General features: G+C 42.2%; 1 protein-coding gene across 6 annotated transcripts in view; it reads left to right on the top strand.

Annotated features, from left to right (window-relative positions):
• Positions 1-637: 637 nt before the first annotated feature.
• The window catches only part of MON2 (MON2 homolog, regulator of endosome-to-Golgi trafficking), an 83,201-nt gene continuing 70,125 nt past the window's right edge, over positions 638-13,713 (top strand). For 3 of the 6 annotated variants that reach the window (XM_081211393.1, XM_081211394.1, XM_081211392.1), the window contains exons 1-2: positions 3,578-3,907; positions 9,845-9,908. In XM_081211393.1, the coding sequence (XP_081067519.1) occupies positions 3,797-3,907; positions 9,845-9,908 (175 nt within the window). In that variant the 5' untranslated portion in view covers positions 3,578-3,796. Of the gene's footprint in view, positions 745-3,576; positions 3,908-9,844; positions 9,909-13,713 lie in introns of those variants that run through there. The other 3 variants (XM_081211397.1, XM_081211395.1, XM_081211396.1) reach the window with 3 other exon arrangements.

Raw genomic sequence — 13,713 nt, 5'->3', positions numbered from 1 at the left:
CGTCCCTTAAAGTGTTTTAGGACTAGCTTAATTTTTGAATTTTCTGGAGCAGTTTTCTGTGTATGCCATGTACCCTTGCAGTGCACTATTTTCCCATTCCTATTCTCAGTCCATGGCATACTGTAATCTGGATGATACTGGTTGATCATTTGGTGGGCTAATGTGTAGATACAGTGGTGGATTTTACTTGAGACTGAAGCTTTTTGATCCCTTAGGATCTCAAACAATGCTATTTCTAATACAGTGAATACCTGGTGGTGTTTCAAATATTTTTGTACTACACTTTATCAAATTATCTCAGGACACTTTACAATAGCTTAAAGCAGTGGTTTTCAACCAGTGTGCTTTGGCACCCTGGGGTGCCTTGAATGATGTTCAGGGGTGCCATGGGCAACACTGGCCTCTGTCCCTATTTCCTTCCCTCCCTCCTCTGATGCCCTCTTGCCTCTCTTCCTCCCCAAGGCTTGTACAGCTGTTTGTTGCATCAGCCCTGGCTACAAGCTCCTCAGGTGAATGGTGCCTCTGGGGCTGGCCAGGGGGTGCTGGTTGCTAGGAGCTGAGGTGGCCTCAGAGTAAGCAAGCAAGCTGGTGAGGGAGCCCAGCCCGCCGGCCCTTGCTGTTGGGAAATGAACAGACAAGCAGGAGGGTGGGCAGGCAGGTGCTGTTCTGGTCTTTCATGTGCTTGCTGTGTGCAGTGCCTGCCTGGGAGCTGAGTGCCTGCTGCCGCCACTGCTGCCTCCCAAGGTAAGATGCTGGCCTCATGTTCACCTTTGGCCAGTCTCCATTGCGCCACTAAGGCTGAAGGTCTCCTCTTCCCAGGCCCCTGTGGGGCAGTGTGAGGAGACACCTCACTTGAGCAGGAGGTGGGACAGCTCAGAGACCAGAGGCAGCAGCAGCAGCAGCTGCCCGGAGGACACCCAAGGAGAGAAGGCTGAGGGCACACCCCACAAGGGTGTTTGGAAAAAGGTGAGAAGCAGCCAGCTCTGCAGGCAAGAGGTGACATAACTTGTTTCTGAGTCCCACAGGGGTACGCAGAAAGAAGGTGGTTGGTCAAGGGAGCCATGGACTCAATAACGGTTGAAAACCTCTGGCTTCAAGTAATTATATAGTTGTTTTAACATTGCACCTTCTTATAACTTAAGCTGTTCACTACCAACAAAGAGTTTGCTAACTCATTTAAGTTAATCCAGTCTCTTTTATTTGATGTGCATTAGTTTGTATTTTCAGAAGTATGCATTCTTAATCCAAGAAAAAGCCAGAAGCCAGTATTCTAGCTATATTCTGTATTTCCTTATTACTGAAGTACTTGAGTGTATTCTTACCTCAGCATACATTTAGGATTGGATTGCAAGGTACAATTAAGGCAATGTGGCAGGATATTGCAATTAAAATATTTTAGAGGCTACGTATTTTGGGCATGTGAGTAGCCATGCTAAAGGCAAATGCTTTAATCAATCATGTGCATAAATGTAATCTTAATCATGTACATGTCTTACAGTAGTGTCACAATGACATGGTGGCTCTTAATTTTTTTTTCTTAAGTCATCGCCATGCCAGTATTATTGAGCTATTAGTTTAACAAGAGCCATATTTGAATAGAACAAGAACTGAAGAGTCAGTAGCACTTCCTCCACTTATAGCTATGACTTGATGCTCTAGCCTAGTGCTGAAAGGAGGAGAGGTTTTGGCAGAGTCCACAATCCTCTGGCCCAGCTCCTGGTTTGTCAGCTCTGTTCATACTGGTGAGGAGGCAGATAAAGAAAATCATTTACTCCCCTCCACACCCCCTGGCGTTTTCCACACCTTAACACAGCAGTATATTTTCTCTTGACGCTAATGTACACTTGTCAGGAAAATGTAGGAAAACCTAGCTCTCTGCTGACTACTTCTCTACCGCACATTTTCAAATATGTGCTCATGACAATTAGACTATGTTTAGAGCACACCTTAAACTGTGCAGCTAAACACGTAATGTGGGATGCATCACTCTTGTCACAAGCTGAAAGTAAATGAGGGTGCATGATAAAAAGGAGCCTTAGGAACGATTGCAGGCTAGCCTGAGGCTCTGTGAGGCAAATTGCTCGCCTAGGTCTGCTGCCGATTGCTCATGAAGAGATCATAGGCTCTTTCTAGATTACGCAACTTTGGCAATGTTATAATCTGTTCCACTAAGTACACATTGTAGAACTGTAGTATCTTGGCATAAGGAATGTGTATCTTAAAATGAGGGACAGCTGCCAACTTCCCCTTTAAAGAAGCAAGAACTGGAAGCATGGATATTAATATCAGTAAATGCACCTCATACTTAAGCAAAACAAACAAACAAAACACCCAGGAATAGTATTAATAATGCTTTTATCTCACTTCATAACCCTGGGATGCTCTCCAAGCAGCTTACAAAAAACAATTCTCACAATAAAAATGTTACTTAAGAAATGCCACTACGGGGTTACGCAGGTGGCTTTTCCTGCATTCAAGCTTGGTCTTCATTGGTGTTCTCCGATGTAAGGGAAGAGGACTGAGCAACTGGATCTCATTCAACCCATGATGGATGCAAGCTTCTCCTGCTGGCACCTGCCAATTGCCAGGCAACAGTTGTTCCTGCAAAGGTCATATGGGCCAAAGCAACAGGGCTGATCAGCTGTAACCCACTCAATCCATAATGGAAGCAAGTTTTCCCTTACTGGCAGTGGTGTTGGCATCTGAAGCTATTATCAGTAACAGAAGGGTGTTACGAACCTTAAAAAAAAAAAGACAATTAACACTGGTATTTTAAAGTAGGGGGCGGGATACAACACAAATCTTAAACAGATACCTTTTTGGGTTTTTTTAAGGTAAAATGCAATGCAACGTGCTACACAATTTCCATTGTTTGATTAAGGAGCATTTGCCAGCCACGGGTGATGTCGATGGTTCAAAATGCTTATTAAGATTGCGAACTTGTATCGATTCCCCCTTGCGCAAGACCTACCGAACTCCCTAGGTTTTACGGCGGGGTAAGGATGTATATGGCATTGAGCTGACAGTAAACAACATGGATAATCCCATATCTCTTTGATATGGCAAATCTGAGAGGCAGTGGCAGGGACCTTTTTTAAAAAAGCGGATAATAATAATAATAATTTATTACTTATATGCCGCCCATCTGACTGGGCTGACCCAGCCACTCCGGGCGGATCCCAACAAAAAAAATAGTAAGAAAACAAGGCAACATCCCACACTAAAAACTTCCCTGAACAGGGCTGGTGACGCAAGGAAATAAGTGCCGGCGATTTCAAGAAAGAGGAGCTGGACTCCCCTCCATGCCACCTTGCATGGGGGAAGAAGCAAGAACTGCACATGCTCTGAGGAACCGACGGCCTCTTCTGCTCCGGGACTGCGTACAAACCAAGGCCGGACAGGGTCGCGCCCCGTCTTTGCCCCCCATCTTTCCGCCCCTGACAGACCCGCCTCAGCCCCGCCGTCCTCGGGCCGCGCCGCCCTGCGGGCCCTCCTCCCCTTCTTCGCACCGCCCCTTCTTCGCGAGGCCTGTGTCGTACGGAAGCGGGGCTGACGTGCGGCGGCGGCGGCGGCGGCGCCCGGCATTGTGGGAGCGGGAGCGGACGTGGACGCGGCGGGGCCGGCCTTGGAGGCTGAGGCGGCTGCTGGTGGTGGTGCTGCTGCTGCTTTTGCCCGTGGCTCCGCTCGGGACTTGTCGGCCTCCGGGCGCCGCCACATTCAGACGGCGACGCTGGCTCGGCCGGGCCTGTCCCTTGCCGGCTTCGCGTCGCTGCCTTCCCCACACGGCGGAGGAGCCATGGCCGGGACGAGCAGCCCCGAGGCCGTGAAGAAGCTGCTGGAAAACATGCAGGGCGACCTGCGGGCCCTGAGCCTGGAGTGCCGGAAGAAATTTCCTCCCGTCAAGGAGGTGAGGAGGGTTTTTTGGGGGGGAGAGAAACTGGACTGTCTCGGGTGGGGGGGCGTGTCTGTGTGTATTTCTTGTGTCGTGTTGGCCTTTCCCCGGCCTGCTTTAGGATGAGGTACGTGGGGTCTCGCTGAGGCCTTTCCTCCCACCCACCCCGGTTGAGAACTGAAATCCCGGAGTGGAACCGAGTCGGGTGGTTGCGTCTACATTGCAAACGTCTGCACCGCTTGGCCACCGCGGTCCGCTTGCAGCACTTTCTTGTAACAAGCAGTTCCCGGTTGCACCTCCCTCTTCCCAGACTTCAGTCTCTCTAGTGGGCGAACTTTTTAAGTGTACATTTCTTAGGCTTAGCAATGGTGCCTCTTTTTTTGCTGGGGGAGGCAATCGATACCGCTCAAAAGATAGGCAGAAGCCTCCTTATCATCTGTTAGGATAACTTGGAGGCCCTTGTTTGGAGACAGGCGGCTTTGAATATAGTAGGTTTCAAGGCACTGGTGGTAGCAACTGTTTGGGTAATCAACAAGGATTGCATTACCCAAACGAGTTTGCAAGCTGTTCCTGTTTTGCCACCGATAGGTAAGCAGGTTTCCGTTGTATATTAAATTTGAAAGTGGCACTTGGAACAGCTCCCATGTGCGTATCATATTGCTGTCTTGTCCCACTTGTGAGAGGTTGTTGTTGATGGTTTGCGTATGTGAGTCTTCAAACTTTGGTAAGGACTTCAGAATTTTAAGAACTTGAGCTCTGAGAAGCATGCCCTGTTTAATATTTTAAAACTAAGTAAATCAAGCAAAGTTTGTTTTTTGCAGAGTGAAATACTCAATGCCAAAGGTGAGAATCATAACTAATAATAATATAATATGAGTTAGGGTTGGGTGGCACTGTTTTGCAGTGGTTCTGGTCCTACTTGGATGGTTGTTTCCAGAGGGTGGTGCTTGAGGACTGCTGTTATTGTCCATCCAGGTGATATTACCATCAGAGTATTATCAGACCACATTCTAGCCAGTCACAAGCATTCAAGGAGGGCTGGTAAGGAGCATGGCTTGGGGAAGGACCATACAGAGACATCTACAAGGCTGCAGTTGCCCCCAAGCCTGAGGTTCCCATCTCTGTATAACGATATTTGCCCCTGTAAAAATTCAGGAGCTCTTGATTGTTGAAATCAATAAGCTAAGACTGTAGTGATGTTTTTAATGAATTGAAAGAGAATTGCATGTTGCTAGCATTGCGTTCCATAAGGCGGCTATGGGGAAAGTAAACAAATATGTTAATTTGATATAAAACAACCTCTTAATGTGGTAACCTGAGGTTCTAATGTTTTGTTGTACTTTGTTATAGATTTGTTGTACTGTGCCTAGATTAAAATGTGGAGCAAAGGGTCTTCTGTTGTATAGTGCGAACCTCACCTCATTGATACCAAAAGTGTTCTAGGGTGTACTTAAAATCCATAGCTTCAACCTATAGGACACAAACGAAGATACCAATTAAAGTATATTCCCATGAAAGGGTTTTTTGATGGGGGGGGGTAATAGTATTGTATACCTAAAGGAGCATCTCCACCTGCATTGTTCAGTCTGGACACTGAAGTCTACCTCCGAGGGCCTTCTGGCAGTTCCCTCACTGCAAGAAGTGAGATTAGAGGGAACCAGGCAGAGGCCCTTCTCGGCAGCGGCGCCCTCCCTGTGGAATGCCCTCCCATCAGATGTCAAAAAGATAAAGAACTACACAACATTTTGAAGATATCTGAAGGCAGCCCTGTATCAGGAAGTTTTTAATGTTTGGCGTTTTATTATGTTTTTATGTGTGCTGGAAGCCACCCAGAGCTTCCAGATGGGTGGGGATGATGGTGGTGGTAATAATAATAATAACAATAATAATAATAATAATAATAATAATAATAATAATAATAATAATAATAATAATAATAATAACAACAACAACAACAAGAAGATGAAGATGATCTTGGGGGGGGGGGGCTATTAGAGCTTCAGTCAAAGCCTTCCATGCAAAAAAATGCAAAACATTTGGGTGTAACTCACCACGTAGTCATGCATCGCGTTTGTAGATTTGCCAAGTTGGTGGCAAAGTAAGTAGTAGGTACCAGTGGCGTAGCGTGGGTTGTCAGCACCCGGGGCAAGGCAAGTAATTTGCGCCCCCTAACCCGTGGATTTTGCGCCCCTAACCCGTGGAGCACCCCCCCAGATGTTGCGCCCGGTGCGGCCGGCCCCCCCTGTACCCCCCACGCTACGCCACTCGTAGGTACCATCATAGATAGCACTGAAAGATGTGAGTAGGAGAGAAATGATTGCTTGATTTGATGGAAGATTTGACTTTCCTTAAGGCAGATTTGAGTAGTAAGTCTTCAAAGTTTTAAGAACAAAATTTGAGAATAACAGTTCTAAACTTCTACAGAATTTTCCTCTAGTTTCCATAAAATATTACAAATCTACAGTATGCAAGATGCAGGGCTAACGGAAAGTGGACTGTTTGGTAAATACACTATTTTTAAATGCTACAGTTAGACCCGCCTATTATTATTTCCTTTTTTGTAGGATATATTCACAATTTAAAGAATTTGAGAAGACAAACATTTGGGGGAGGCAGGATATAAAGTAACCTTTGTTCTTTGTTAGCTTGCGCTACATGTCTGGTTTCTAAACTAGCATTGAACTGCATGGTACTCATTGCACAAGGAACATTAACCATTTTTTTAACCCAGTAGTGAATCCTATACATGAAAACAAAGCAGATTTTTTTTTTTTTTGTATTTTCACTATCATTCCAACAGCACATAATTTGGCAGGTGTATAGCTATAATGCTTCATTTTATGTAGCTAGTAATGCCTTATATCCACTAGCAGTGCAGTCCATTGCACATCTGCTCTCGCTGAACGCATTGGGACTTATTACCAGATGATCCAGGTTCACCCTCCAGAGCAGATTTTGGGGGCTCAGATTTAATGTTTAATGGTCTTGGCTACAAATTGTAATAACACAACATTAATAAAATTATAGGGATAGACTATAAATGGAACACCCGTTTGTGTTGAATTTCAGTTTATACACATTTAACTTCCATTGTCAATCTATGTTCAAGCATGACAATAAAAACTTTACAATTAGAAGGGATATATTTAAAAGTACAATCATATGCTCAGCGTGATCTTGCAGACAGACAGTGAAGCCAGGGCCCGTGGTTAATGGAGTCTTTGTGCCATGTACCACTAATACATGTGCTGGACAAAGCCAGGCTATATCTGTATGCTGAGTAATACTATGGTAGTTACTCTTTTGTATATACAGTGGTACCTCGGGTTACATATGCTTTAGGTTACATACGCTTCAGGTTACAGACTCCGCTAACCTAGAAATAGTGCTTCAGGTTAAGAACTTTGCTTCAGGATGAGAACAGAAATCGTGCTCCAGCAGCACAGTGGCAGCAGGAGGCCCCTTTAGCTAAAGTGGTGCTTCAGGTTAAGAACAGTTTCAGGTTAAGAACGGACCTCCAGAACGAATTAAGTACTTAACCCGAGGTACCACTGTACAGTGGTATTTCGAGTTGCAAACGCCTCAGGCTACAAACTCCACCAACCTGGAAGAATTACCTCAAGTTGAGAACTTTGACCCAGGATGAGAACAGAAAGTGTGTGCCAGCAGCGCAGCGGCAACAAGAGGCCCCATTAGCGAAAGCACACCTCTAGTTAAGAACAGTTTCAGGTTAAGAACGGACCTCCAAAACAATTAAAGTTCATAACCGGAGGTACCACTGTAAAACCTACTTTGTGTGGCTTATTCTTTTGCCCTTGTAACTGTCCAAGAAATAGGCACAAGGTTCTACTATCGTCCTTGGGCTCTATACCAAAGATATTTGGGAACATTTTTCCTGTGAGAAACTAGTAAAGAAAGTGTCACTCTTTTAAAAGTGGTTTTAGGCCATTTATTTCATTGTCCTCAGCAAGGTAGCTTTAGCAATTACTTGATACAGCTGACTGTTAGTCCTCCACAACTCTGCTCCTGCTTTCATTTAGAGTCCGTCAGCATAAACTGACAGTTTTGAGTAGCGCTGCCTTTCTAGCTGAGTCAGCAGTTTCAAGATTCTGAACTAGGATTGCAGTTTTACAGAAGGTTCAGGTTACTGCTGAGGCAAAGTTATCTGCTATCTAGGAGCACAGGCATTGGTGTGGTAAAATATTTAACAAGCTAATAGGAATACTTAAAAGGACTGAATTTTTCAGCTGTACACTAGTCCTTAAAATGTACTAACTTCACTTATTGAAAGAGCTGCATTGTAAAATAATAATAATAAATTATTATTTATACCCGGCCCATCTGGCTGGGTTTCCCCAGCCACTCTGGGCAGCTTCCAACAAAATATTAAAATACAATAGTCTGTCAAACATTAAAAGCTTCCCTAAAACGTATGTAAATATATATGTCAATAATTCAAAGCTATTCAAAGTTGTAATATTTTATTCTCTCACATTTCCCCTCCTGGTCCCTTTAATATTCATGTTTGTTTGTTTCCCCCCCCCCTCTTCTGATTGTTACTTTTTATTGAGCTGTTTTAAACATCTAGCAAATGATGTTACAAAAATAATTAAATGAAACTAATTATTTCATTTCACACAGTTCACACAGCACTTTGGCATTCAAATAAGGCAATATGCTTGATCATGTGCTGATTTGCAAGGCATTAGGGTTTTTTAAACTGAATTCTTTAACATAGTCATTTACAGAAGCCCTTGAAACAGAAAGAAATATGAACAAGTTGTTTATTATATTAGACATGTTCGCTTCTATAAGTTTCCCCCAAGGTTGTATATGAAACAATATTTGATATAAGAATATGTGGTTTAAAATTGGACTACATAGAATGTCATGAAAACTTGCTATTTAATGTTAAATACACAAAATACTCTGGTATCTTTTTTCTCTTTGGTAAAACAGAGTGATTAAGCACTTTATTAATTTGCTAATAATGAAGTTCTATACACACTTAACTGGTCACAACTTCTATTAAACTCAGTGGGACTTACTTTTGATTGGAATTGAGCTATAAAATCTTGCAACCCTGGTTTCATTTAACTTTTTTTTTTTTTGTAGCAGAACTTTGTTAGGGAATACATAAAGTAGAACATTGTGGCATTCTAGTTAACTTTTCAGCTGAGTCAAGAATGTTTTAACATCTTTTTAGTTACAGTACCCTTGTTGGATTTTCTGCTGATTTAGCCAGGAGAGTTGTGTATTAGGTTTAGTTGGCATCTAATCTGTGTATAAGGAAATATAGACTGTGCTGATTGATTGATTGATTGATTGATTGATGCATGCACGCTATCTGTGTAGACACAAGATTCGTATTCATGTCTACCTCTCTGAATGCCTTGGATATTGTGTGTGAAACATGAATGAGATCAGAAAAAATAGTTTGGGTTGCCATGGGACGTTCTCAGACAGAAATTGTGTATTTATTATGTTTATCCTTTAAGCAACTTCCATGCCAACACCTCAGAACTGTGTTTTTTTTAACTAGGTGTTTATTGAGCGCAGTTGGGTATATCATAGGGGACCTTAAAAAGTGAGAAAATTTGCAAATAATAAAGAGATAACGATGTGAAGGTCTTAAGGTGGAGATGGGAGATGTAATGAGACTCAGTTGTTAATACATCACATTCTGGGGCATTGAAATATGCTTTCATGGGAAGCAATTTCTGCCGCAAGATTTTGCAGGCATAACAACTTTAATTTCACTTCTGTTAAATGAAGAATTGCTTTCATATAGTACAGTCTTAGAAGTGGCTTCTAGATTGTAAGCCCGAGGTCAGCGATGACTTACTACTGATTTTAGTAAGCTGCTGTGGGAGCCATTTCAGCTGAAGAATAGGATAAAATGCTTCTAAGAAAAAACTAATAAATTAATAATCTCTTGTCTTTTCTTTACAGGCTGCTGAGTCAGGAATAATAAAAGTAAAAACGATAGCTGCACGAAACACTGATGTCTTGTCAGGTAAATATTTGCAAACACCAAAAATCCTAATCAGAAAATTTATTTTAAGTCTCCTTAAATCAAAGCTTTGAGTGTGATTTGGTGTTGAATATCTTTAGTGCTTTTAGAACATGAAGATAATAATAGTCTATGGGTTTTCAATAAAAGTTATGACAGTGTGCTAGTCCAATTTTTCATCAAAGCAGATGAAATATATACAGTTATCAAAATAGTCTTTGGTTTCTGAAGCTCCTGTTTGAATCCTCACTGATTTCCAGGTACTGAAGTTCAGGGAAAGTTTACACAGCAAGCACCTGTTTACGTTCTTTAGGATTACACCTCATTATCCCCACCCCTCGTGTGACTGGGAGCAGCAAACTATGATTCCTAGCTTAGCATTTGATTTGAACTGGGAATAGAGGGTTGTGTCGCTCCACAATGTGAAGCCAGTGGCATGCCATGCAAATGCATCCATTCCCTTTTGTAAGAAAGCATTAATTACCTACCTAGCTCAACCAGCTGACCCCTCCCTGCCCAATTTTGTAAATGAAGAGGGGCAAGGATCCAACAGTTGTTGCACAAACCTTACCAAATGCTCTGTCCACGCCCTCAAGCTGCAACAACTGAAACCTGTCCAACAACATCCAACAAATAAGTGCTCCAGAATTGCCTGCTCTAAAACCTGGAGTCCAAGTTCCAGTGGATGCAAGTGATTTTATCCTCATAATGCTTTGCAAACAGTCACAGGCTCTACCATGTGCCAAGGCCCACAGGTAATAGGCCTTAGCCACCCAGAACAACTGCACTGGATGACAAAACGGGGGCACAGAGGAGGCAAAGAAGTAAGCTTACTTTGCCACCTTCACAGCTACTGAATAGAGTCTGACCTGAGCACATTTGCTGTGATTTCCCCCCATCTGCTCACTGCTTAATAGTTCTCACTCTAGAGCCTAACACAGAGCTCTGCTTGCTTTACTCGTTGGGAAAGGGTGTTCAGACTCCCATGTCACCTCTGTGTTTGGCAGAAGAGCCAGCCTTGCCAATTGGAAAGCTCCCTGGAGCCCTCCGGAAAACCATTTGCATTCATTAGTCTCCAGGAATTGGCCATTTTAATAGGTCCTCCACTCCTGCAGTTTTAGAATTCTGTAATTCTGAAACTCAACAGGAACACCCCACCCCACCCTCCAGTTTATCTTCTCCCTTCTCAGCCCAGGATGACAAATAAAGAGTGTGCCCTGCTACAAATGTTGAGCTACGTTGGGGCAGCCTCATGGGTGTCATGGTGACCCTGAGTATGCTATTTGCCAGAATATGTAGAAACACACTCCTGGAGGTATGGTTGTATGATCTGGAGTGACACCAATCTTAATACAGAGTGTACACCCTGCGTCTTTATGTCTTTTAGCTATTATTAGTGTAAGTTAACACAGTGTACAGTGTCTTGTGCCAAAACAAAGCACAGGACTGGATGCAATTCAATACCATCCTGTAGAGGACACTCTTCTGGGGTTGAGGGTATATCATTTGTGGTGGCCCATAGATTATTTTGGGTTTCATACCCCCTGTTCCTTATTGTGTTCTATGTATTTTTACTGCTATTTGCATTATACAAACAACAATAATGTATTATGTTACTATATTAGCTGTTACTGAAGTACTCCAAAACCTATAGTTTGACAAACATTTTATAGATGTAGGTGCCCTGTTTCATGAGAGAGATGCTGCAGGAAAATGGCTCCTGCAGACTAAGCCAATATGCACATGTCTGCTCTTTTTCCTCCCAATTCCAAACTGTCTTATGGGTCATCCAAGTGAAAATTGATGTCTGCTTCCAGTTGAACAGCAGAACAAAGAAGCAAAATTGCTGGTGATATGGAGAAGAGGATGTGTTGCTGCATGGGTGTGTTTGGAGAAGTAAAAGTGATAGAGAGGACCTCTCCAAAACATTCCTCCCACAACTCATTCTGTGAAATTTAATGGACAGTAAATGAAATATTGCTAGTTTCAGCCTTCTTTCTTTAGTTATATTAATTACTGAGTGAATCTATGTTTTTAATGTAGAATTTTAGGGTAACCAAATACAATTTAATATATTGCTTGTAACTATTGAGAGAGTAAAATATCCCCAAATCTCACAGATTTTGAAACTGCTTCTTATGATGTTTTGCAAACTGGAAGTGAAGACAACTGGAAAGAGTGTCTGTAGGAGTCAGAGATAATTTTGTATTGATGGCAATAGTGGCAGTGATTTGAAAGCATACAAAATTCAAATAAATTGTGTACTTCCCTTCCTAAAGCTAAGTAGCTCTGACGATCTTCCAACTAGTACTTCAATTGGAGCTTATCTGGATACCCCATGCCCACTTCTTAAACAAGGGCTAGGAAATGTCTGGCCTGCTGGTCAAACTTGGCATTCCATGAAATTTGGCCCACAATACTTTTTTCACCACCTGTCCCCACATCTGATGCTTTACGTGGGGCAGGTGACATCATGTATGGGGCAGGTAGAGATGTGGTTGCCAATGCACAAATAGGAGGCTTGTGCATCACTTTCACAATCACTTTCAAGTACACCTCTCCATTCTGTCATCCTGGAAAGTCTGCTGCTGATTCGAAGCCTGGGCAGCGATCTTGGTAATGCCTGCAGAAATCCCCTTGTGCTGGGGTTCCCAAGTGCCTGTCAGCCACCCACCCCAGTCAACAACAGTCAGAATTAGACAGTCCATAATGCAAAAATTTAAAGAATTGCCTTAGGAGATTAAAAAAAACCTGTAAAAAGAGTTTACCATATATGAGCCCCATTTGCCCAGTGCAACAAGAAATTGCCAGAACAGGAAAGTTTTCACCAACTTTCCTCTCCCACCTCCCAATAATTTGTCCATTTTAAAAATTTAACTGTTCTTGTGTGTACCTTGCTCCAATATTGTGGTAGTATTATATGAACTTTGAATTATTTAGATTTTATGGAGGAAAATGTATGATGTCACCAAGGACACCTGTACCCACTTTCCTGGAAGTGAACCCTATTAAACTCAATCTTTCATTTGAGATTTACCTGTTACCATCTTCATTCCAGCTACCCAATCTGATTAGTTTTATATTCACTCATATTACTGTTATGAACCAATAGACTTTGAAAAATGCTTTATTTTTCTATTTCATTTCCTCCTGTTCACTGGTCCATAACCGGTATCTTAAATAACTAATTAAGATTAGAAAAACATTTCTCTTGTTGGTTGTTATTCTTTTAAATGTGATGTTGCACTAGCAAGTCTTAAGCCTTAGTGTCACCAGAGAAAATATTTATAGTTGCTTCTGTGTACTTGAGAGTACATGAGTACAGAAGGGCAGGGGCAGGTGGTCTGTTACAGCAAAAATGATGCCACAATTAGTTTTTATTGTTTAGATTAGCTGATTTTGAATAATTACTCTAGTATTACTTAAAGAATATACTTTAGAATAGTTCTTGCCCTATTTTTTCACTTTAACACTTCTATTTAATTTAATTTTCTTTTGTTTTCATTGCTATCATGAATGCTGACATAAGTGGGAAAGCTATGACAGGTAATGTCAGCTATAATCCAAACAAACTTGCACTAAGAGACAGAAGAATCTCATCATATCTGTTTAAAGAACTAGATAGCATACAGTGATTTAGTGTATGGAAGACAGTTGCAGCTTCACAAATATCATTATGGGCAAGACTTACAACTAGTAACAAAACTCGGGATTAGTCTTAAAAGACATAAGCAACCTAGAAAACAGCAACAGTGGAATTCCACCCACACCCAGTGTAAATTTATATGACATAATAGAACCTCTGAAA

The sequence above is a fragment of the Podarcis bocagei genome (genome assembly GCF_964188305.1).
Source record: "Podarcis bocagei genome assembly, chromosome: 10".
Classification (NCBI taxonomy): Eukaryota; Metazoa; Chordata; class Lepidosauria; order Squamata; family Lacertidae; genus Podarcis; species Podarcis bocagei.
This window is presented reverse-complemented; position numbering and strand designations above follow the sequence as displayed.